Here is a 9,122-nt window from a genome sequence, read left to right on the forward strand (position 1 = left end):
TTGTATTCTGTTGTAATTGAGAGTGAAGTGTTGGTCATTTGTGGTTGATTCATTGCTGTTTCAGTGACTTGTCAAACTTTACCCTTTTGGTCCCTAGGCAATGAAATAGAAAGAATGAAACCAAACCACCCTTGTCTTGTTTTGCTCTGGTCTTGACTTCACACTGCCAGTAATATATATATATTAATAATTGTTTTTTTCCCATTTTGTAACTCAGCAAATTAGGATCTGTTTGCATGGAGGTGGGGTACCCCAAATAGGTGGGGTAACATGTGGCAGGTCAGCCCACCTATCATGTAAACATGATCGAATTGAAATAGAGATTATATGGACAGGCGGGTTACCTCACCTACCTGGGGTCCCAGGACATGATCATAAGATGAATCTAATAAAAAATAAACAACTTCTTTCCCTAATTCTATTGGAAACAAATGAGAACAACAAATGAGAAGCTGAATTTCAAACGCCGTTAAAAATTTCTTTTGATTTGCATAAATGACACTAAGAAAAGAATCATTCATTTAATGATATTATGGGAAGGTAGAATAGACTTATTTGATCTTCATTCCAAACTGCTTTTATTTGGTTGGTTTACTCAGTATAAGTTTATATTTTTATTGGTTATTGTTTAATGATCATCATCATCATCATTTTTTATGTTATTTTTACATTATAGTTATGATAATGATGATGATGATGATGATGATTATTGTAATTATTATTGATTATTTTGTAAAAGTGTCTGATGAGGAAGACGCACAAATGAGGAAAATGGTTCCATACGCACCCTCCCGACCCCTCCGTTTTTTAGGTTAGCCCAGTCCCAGTCGACGGCGGTCCAATAGTCTCACTCACTCTAAAATCGTACGTAATATCGATCTCAAGAAAACCGACGGCTGTTATCTGCAATCCATTCAGGCGAATATCTGTGTCTGTATTTTAAACTTTCAGGACGAAAGCCCAATCTAAGCGACTTCAATACGTAAGTTACAACAAGTAGCGTAAAGAAAGGATTGAACACGATGGCGGAAAACAAGCTTGGACCCTGCATGCAGTGTGTCCGTTTCATCTTGTTTGCGTTTAACGCACTTTTTTGGGTAAGCTTTAATTAATTAAGTCAACTGACGGGCTTTAACTTTAAGTCAACATGAAGTGCTTTGCTTGTCTGTCTCTGCGGTACACTTCTAGTTTGATTTCGCTTGTTACGAAGGTCTAAGGTCTGTCTAAACGCGCTAGCGATCCAAGTGATTTCAGCTGTTCTTCTATTTAAAATTGTTTGCGTAACTTAGGGACTACAAAATTTTACAGTTTTACATGAAATAAAGTCATTTTACTTCAACTCATTTAACTTTGTAATCTGTCAAGAAAAAAAACTACAATACTGGTTGCGTGGTTAGAAAATGCAAGTAAAGAGCGTGGCAGCATGATGACTCATCCTATAAACCGGATGTGTTTTGTCGCTCTGTTGATCCGCCCTACGTAAATTGAAATGATGTACAATATTTTTACAGTGAATAAAAGGTCTTTTAATTTTGTGTAGTTTTTGGCATTCAAAGGAAGAAGTATGTACCTTATAAAAAGTTATATATAGCACTGTAATTATTGTTCTAAAGCTGTAGTAGTTTCGTTATGATTGTTTACGTGCAAAACGATGGTTGATTGCATTGGAGAGTGCATAGTATTTGTATTTACTTCATACAACATCTGTAATAATAAAGATGTTGTATAAAATAATATTAATATATCAATGCACTGATGATGTTTCTATATTTTACACTGTACTGTGGTTGTACCTACATAGCTTTCCATGTAGATGCAGTCATGCAGTGCCAGTTTGCTGTCCAGTCGCCTGTGAGAGCAGACGCCTTTGTCTACAGTGGGCCGCAACTGTCACAGTAATATGAAATACCTCTCTTCACGGCAAAAGCAAATACTTCATGGCAAAACCAAAAACCTCATGGCAAAACCACAGACCTCAAAGCAAAAACAAAAACTCACAGAGAAATGAAATACTTCAAGGCAAAAGCGAAAACTCATGTAAAAAAAAAGCCTCACACAGGGTCTGTGCAGAGTACGTCTTGAATTCTTGAAAAAGCCATGAAATTTGCAAAGCAATTTTCCAGACCAGAACAAAGTGTGGAAAAGAGAGGTATTAGTTTGGAAAAATGGTAAAAAGTCTGGCATTGGAAGTTTCAGAACTCTTGTATGTCTGCATTGTATATGAAAAGTTTGGCATCTGAATCAAAGCCATTCCAAAGTTGTTCCACAGTCTAAATTCCCAGCCGGTCCAGGTGTGAAGAATGGCTGAGCCGCTCCAAATTGAAATAGGCATTCCCAATAAATTAGGAATGTTTTGCTGTAGCGTATATGGTTTTGGCCTGAGGTATTTGGTAAACCGTGACAGTTGTGGGCCACCGCATTTTTCGGCTTCAGTTCACACACTGACCTTTCCCTGCTTGTGGCTGTATAATCCAGCTCCTAAAACAGTGCTTACAAGTTCATAAGTCAATCTCATCTTTCTGTCACTCAATTTTATTGGCTGAGAACAGTTCTAACATAGCACTGACATCACAGAAATCACTGGAGTTCCCAGCTCAGGATGGAAGATGCTCTTTTCCTGGCTTGTAAAATAAGAGCTGAAAAAGGCATCTGCTCTTGCAGGCTAGCTGTCCGGATTACATGTGGCTAATTGAAATTTAGACTTAGGTAAATTTGAGCCATTGCTTGTCAGTAGTCTGTCATTTGAGTTTTTACTAGCGGTATTTGAATAGCTTTGCAGAAGCCTTTGGAAATTTACAGTTTCTTTGTTGATGTCAGACATTTGCTCATGAGTTTTATTTTTTTCCAAGTCACAGGCCACTGTTGAATTACTTCCCATAAATGACCACTTTTAGTGGTGATGGTTTCATAATAAAAAAAATTTGCTTGTGTTCTAGCCTCTCACTGTGTGTTTGCTGTGTGCTTGTTGTGCTATTTATGCAGATTCATGAGATAAATACAAAGTTAACCCCCCTCCCTCTATTATATGAGCTAAGTAAGTAGATGGCAATACCAAGAAAGAGTAGTAGTAAAATATAGTATAACATTATAATATTGCCAGTGGTACAATCTTACAATGTAGATTCTCTTTGTTTTGTTCTCAGCTTACTGGACTTGGCCTCCTTGGTGTAGGAATCTGGGCACGTGTTCAGTTCAGTGACTACATGAAGCTCTCTAGTCATGACTATTCCACTGCATGCTACGTTTTGATTGGTGCTGGAGTTTTCGTGACCATCATTGGGTTTCTTGGCTGTTGCGGAGCTCTTAAAGAACAAGTTTGCATGCTAAAAACGGTAAGTTAAAGGTGAAACAGTGACAGACGTAGCATCATTGATGAGTAACAAGACTCATTAAAACTATTTTATTATGTCCTCTTCAGTCGACATCAATGCAGCTCTTCATTCAGTCTTGAAATAATATTAATTGCCAAGTACTTAAATTTGAGACAATACAACAATTAATTTGACCTGTGCCGCCTAAATACAAAATGTACTTCTGTCAGCCTGCTGTAATATTATTATATATAACATGGTAATAGAACTGATTGGAATCCAGTTAGGTTTGTAATTGTATGGGTGATTTATAAACAAAAATGGACAACAATGTAGTGAAAGTCCGATTTGTTAATCACGAGTATGACTGCGACCAAATTGGATGACACAATTAAGTCCTGTTACCAATTAATCATAACCATTACAATTTCCAAGAAAACACTGAATGCAATCTTTTTTTGTGAAAGAGCTTCTAATACTAATTATCCAGAATAAGGGAAAATATCACTGGCAGAGACACTGACACTCTAATGTTACAAATTTGTCCATTTTGGAAAATCCCCTGCTTGGTAGGGTAAGTGGTTGTTGCTATGGTTATTGTCATAGATTCTGTGATTTGTGGATTTAGCTGAGTGCACTTTAAATATGATTGGCTGATGTAACTGTCCAATTACAGGCAATGATCTGATTACACAGTTCCGTTACAACTTTTGCACAATAATTATTGAAAAGTGAAGCAGTTAATGCACCATTCAAATTTGAGGAAATTGTAGTAGTTATGATTATATACAATGTTATTTGGATAACTGGGACATTTTATTACTTAATAGCAAACTTTGATCTTTCAGTTTGCTGTGATTCTTGGCATACTTTTCCTGGTTGAACTTGGTGGATCAATCACAGGTTACGTTTTCCGCCATAAGGTAACTAACTTTTAGTAACTAACCCTTCGAGTTAGTAGGCATAAATTTTACTAACCCAATGATAAATTTAATTATCCAAGAATCTGTTCTTGGAATAACAATATGTTACTGTTGAAAATGGTGCTAATAAATGGGGCAAACTAGTGTATGGATGGATTGGTTAATTATGATATGTAAAGTGAAATAGATTTATATAGACGATGTAATGCTGACATTTACATTTTCTTTCGAAAATACATTATGTGAGGGCTGGAATTCACGATAAACAGTGCAAAACAATTTTTGTTTAAACTCATTGAACTGCAGCCAGGTGAATGTTTTTTTCAACTTTTGGGAAAAGTTCTTTCCTTGTTCTTTTCTTCTTCACACCCTCTCCAGTAGTCTTGCATGGTGTTTGAAACTACTTTTTCTTTGTTGTTTTTCTCGATCTTCCATTTCCTCTTCACAAATTTTGGGCAGTGACCTTTTTGTGGAAAAAAACTATCCAAGGATCTCTGCATCTGATCTGTATAATAAATAGAACAGACGAGCCACTTGCAAAAGAAAACAAAACAAACATAGAAACAATCAAGATGGCAGAGATATATTAAGGCTGTGTCCAGATCTCCCCATTCAATAAAAGCGTGGTTACCTTTAGTATGTGAAATGCATGTTTTTCGTGTGTTCGATTATGCTGTAAGAACAATAAGTTGTTCAAGAAAGAACACCATCTCATATGCAAAAATGAAACACATGTAAGATGATTTTCTGAGACAGAAAATTTGTACTGACCTTGTTTGGCTACTAAGGCCCATTTTTAGTAACAAAACGTTGGAAACTACGCGTAATAACTGTTGGTTAACAGGTTACCGTTAATTTTGAGCCCTGAAAGGCTTAGACGAAGGGGTGGTAGGGGGATGGGACCAAGCAAATAATAATATTTAAAGGACATATAGAACAAGGTTATGAATCCCATCTTGCTGAAGGCCTACCAGTAGTTCCTTTAGCAAGAGTGGCCTGAGAAATTTATGCAGGCCTTTTGCACCAAGAGCAACTCCAGAAACAGGACAGGGTGGGACTATTTAGGGTTCCTGAGTTTGCAAGTTTTTCTAGATTTCTGACGGTTCAGTCTGACACACTGCCTCCTCGAATTAATGTCTTATATATATATATAATTATATGTTTGGATGAAGAGATCATGATAGCAACCAACAAAACAAGTTTCAGTGAGTCTCTCGTTCTACACCTGATTATTACTAACATGTTAACAGACGTTAAATTTTGTATTTGCAACCAGTTAAATCACCTAACACAGTCCTACCAGTGTTTACCGTAATTCTTAACAAATCTGTTTGCAGATCAAGAGTGGATTCAGTAAGGGGCTTGAAGCCGCACTTGATGACTACAAAGAAAAGGGATTCACAGATGCCTGGGATGGACTTCAGTCAAAGGTTTGATTTACTTGCTTCGTTAACAGTGACATGTGCATCTTAAATAAAAATATTACTTTAATCGTTGATGCAGTCCTTTTAAAATTAATAAGGTGGCACTGACGTATTGCAACAATATATAGACAGCCTAAGAGTTTATGATTTTCTGTGATAGCTGCATTGTTGCGGAAGTGCAAACTACACTGACTGGTTTTACAGAGACTGGAGTTCAGAAGAGGTTGGAAATTTTTCAGTTCCTAAATCGTGCTGTGTGAAAGAAGAAGACAATTGCAATAAGAACGTGACCACTCATCCAGGCACAATTTATGATAAGGTATGATCCAGTGATTGTTTTTGGTGATTTAGCCCATTCACTGCCTCTCGATCTGCTAACAGAGCCTTCCTTTAACCCTTTAGGCCCCAATATCAAAATGCAAATTCTCCAAACTGATCTCTATACATTTCCTTAAAGAATGAGTTGAGAGAATTTGATAAAAGATCAAAGCATTTTCTCTTAGGTGATCATTTTATTAATTCTCATAACCTAATCTCTTGACATTGTATGGATATTGTTAGGAGAAAATTGATGTTGGTCACTATTGGGACTTAGAGGGTTAACTTACTAGCCTTTTGCATTGTAAATCTGGCATGAATCGGGCTGCCTGTTGCTTGGATACAGTTTCAAACCCTGACTGGCCTCTTGAAGTTTGTCCAAACTAATAGATGGAATCAAATTTAGGAGTCTTTTAAAAGTTTTCTTTCAAGGTTTTTCTCCTGAGTTTGTGGGTGAAATGTTTTCAGTTTACATATGTCTTAATTTGTTTTTTGCAGGGCTGCTATGATGCTGCAGTAAATTTCTTTGAAGATAAATTGTTGATCATTGGAGCTACAGCTCTGGGGATTGCATTGTTTCAGGTGAGACCAGTACCAAGAATATATTAATACTTGTAAACAAAGCATTGGATGAGCTTCTTATACATCTACGGATGTTAGCCTTGATTTCAAAAAGTATACATACCGGGTAATCTCTACTGTTTAGAGTCAGGAGAATGGTGGTCACCCAGACAGGACATTAATTATTTTTCCAAATCAATAATAATTATTATAAAAAGATGTCAGCATTGAAAAATATTCTATGGAGAAAAATGTTATGTATAATCCCCATATTACTGACTAGCTTAAGCTAAAAAAATCTTATAGGCATGTTTATATGTGTAAATACATGTATCACCTCTGGCTATTGTTAAAGTTGTTGTTGTTGTCAGTGTTTAGAACTTTTGCTGACTGTTCTCTGAGCCTTCTATAATAATTATAGAAGGGCATAATTATTATGCCCAAACAGTTTTGGTTAGGAGCCCGGTCATTGTTATTGATGATATTACAATAATTTATTCTTGATGACAGTAGACTCATAAATAATTATTGTAATTTTAAAATTTCATCTTACTTTTGTTACAGATTATTGGTGTGGCACTGTCTTGTTGCTTGGCTAGCAGTCTTCAGCGTAACAATAAATATGAGCTAGTTTAGTGGCATTTTATCTTACTTGTGCTACTGTGCTTTTACATGTAATCAAAGCTCTCAATGCAGACACTCTCAACATGCCACCTTGACAAAACCCCATTTAACTCTCTGTTTAAACTCTCTCCTGCAATTGAGATTTTTTTATTCTGGTGGCTGTCTGCTTAAGGGAGCTTAGACTGTATTGTTAACCACACAATGTATAACTATGTTACCTAGAAAATAATAATAATAAATTTAACAGTTTTCTAGTATTCTAAATAACTGATAAATGATGAGAAGCTGAGTTTTTTCGAAGTTTTAACAAATAGTCATGGAATTCAGTTGACATATTACAGCGGTTACCACTAACATGCACCCTCAAAGGGTTTTTTCTCCCTGTTGAAACCTGAGTTTTCGTGCACGTCAATCAACTGTTTTCCATGGTTTTCTCACTCACTCTGACAGAGAAGGTTCCCTCATTGCTGAATGAAAGGCGAAGACTTACAAGAATAATTTAGAATGACAACAGTGTTTTTAATTATTTAATTAAGATGAAATGCCAGTATGTTATTCCAAGTGCTCAAGAAACAAGGAAAGAATTTTCTTTTGGCCAACGTGTGAAAACTATGATAACAGTTGATTGATGTCCACCAAACCGCAAAGAAAAAAGCCTTTGAGGGCACTTGTTAGTGGTAACCGCTGTAATTAGCACACGGCCGATAATATTCATCAGTACTTCCCAAATTACAAATTTTGGATTTGTTACATGTAGCTATTTTTCCTAAGTGTGGCCTTGACTCATAGGCAAGCTGCCTTATAGTTTTGTCTCACCCAGCCTGTAAAAATAGAAACATTAATGCTTAACAGTAGTTCTGTTGGTCGTATTCAATCTTTTAAATACCATAAAAAAAATCAGTTTTGTTTTTATTAGTTTTCTATTTGTTTTTACTTTTTTAATAGAAAGAAATAGCAAGCGCTAAGTTAAGTTTTAGTACAATGATTTAGGTCAAACTGGTCAGACCATATAGAGATATACATGCAATTCCTTAGATGCTTAAAGTTTCAATTGAAGATTTGTAGGATGTGCTAAATGCATTCATAATAATTGCCAGGGCATGAAGGCCTTCAAACTTAGTGATATTGAATACTTATATAATTTATTCTTGAAAGAGCGCAGTGTTCTCTATCCTCACTCATTTTGCATGCAAAAGCTTTCTCTTTTACAGTCATTGTTTGTCAGTTTTCTTTTTTTCTTCTTTGATCATCTGGTTTTGGTTTATTTGTTTGCCTTTGCCTGAGTTGTCTCTTTGCTGGGTTTATAGCTCAAAAGCAACAAACAAAGTTAACAAGTCTGAACAATTGTTGTGCATCTTTACATGTGCCATTCCTATCCCCAAAGCTGCAATCCTTGTGGACCGTTAGCTCCTCTGATCAAAAGCTCTGGCTGGCCATGGGACCAGGATTTACACACAAGCACAGTAGCTTCCCTTTTTTGTAAACCGTTCGTAACGTTGATTGTTTGAAATTTCTGACACGGGACAGAAAGCCAGAAGTCAATGATTTGCCAACTTCAGGTTACAGCCCCAGCAATAGCTCTTGATCTTTGATGCTGGCCAAAAGAAGCCCAGCACTGGAGATAAGGATGCATGTCCCTTGTGTTTTGAAGAGATTAAAACCACTTTTGATTCAAGTGGGTCTTACGGTATATTTCTTTTTCACTTTTTAAACTTAGTAAAAAACTTCTTTGATCTGTGATATATTTGAAAGTTAAGTAGTGGGTCATGATGTTTTACATTTTAATTTTGATCTGTAGATGACAGTAGCGGACTGGGTGCATATTTTTTGTGCCAGCAAATGGCTACAAATAAAAGTGATTGAAAAAAACCTTGTGAAATGTTACATTTTTACAAATTAAAGGAACAGCATTGCTTAAGTGTAACAACCGGGCCATGTTTGCAGTGGAATCACACCTTACA

The 9,122-nt window shown here is 36.2% G+C and overlaps 1 protein-coding gene across 1 annotated transcript; it reads left to right on the forward strand.

Moving 5' to 3' along the window:
* The first annotated feature begins 830 nt into the window (after positions 1-830).
* LOC140950145 (tetraspanin-7-like) lies at positions 831-8,834 on the forward strand. Its single transcript, XM_073399330.1, has 7 exons — positions 831-1,097; positions 3,144-3,332; positions 4,160-4,234; positions 5,572-5,664; positions 5,819-5,977; positions 6,475-6,558; positions 7,102-8,834. The coding sequence occupies exons 1-7, from the start codon at positions 1,023-1,025 to the stop codon at positions 7,171-7,173; spliced, it is 747 nt and encodes a 248-aa protein (XP_073255431.1). The 5' UTR covers positions 831-1,022; the 3' UTR covers positions 7,174-8,834.
* The last annotated feature ends 288 nt before the right edge of the window (positions 8,835-9,122 follow it).

This window comes from Porites lutea, chromosome 10 (genome assembly GCF_958299795.1).
Source record: "Porites lutea chromosome 10, jaPorLute2.1, whole genome shotgun sequence".
NCBI lineage: Eukaryota > Metazoa > Cnidaria > Anthozoa > Scleractinia > Poritidae > Porites > Porites lutea.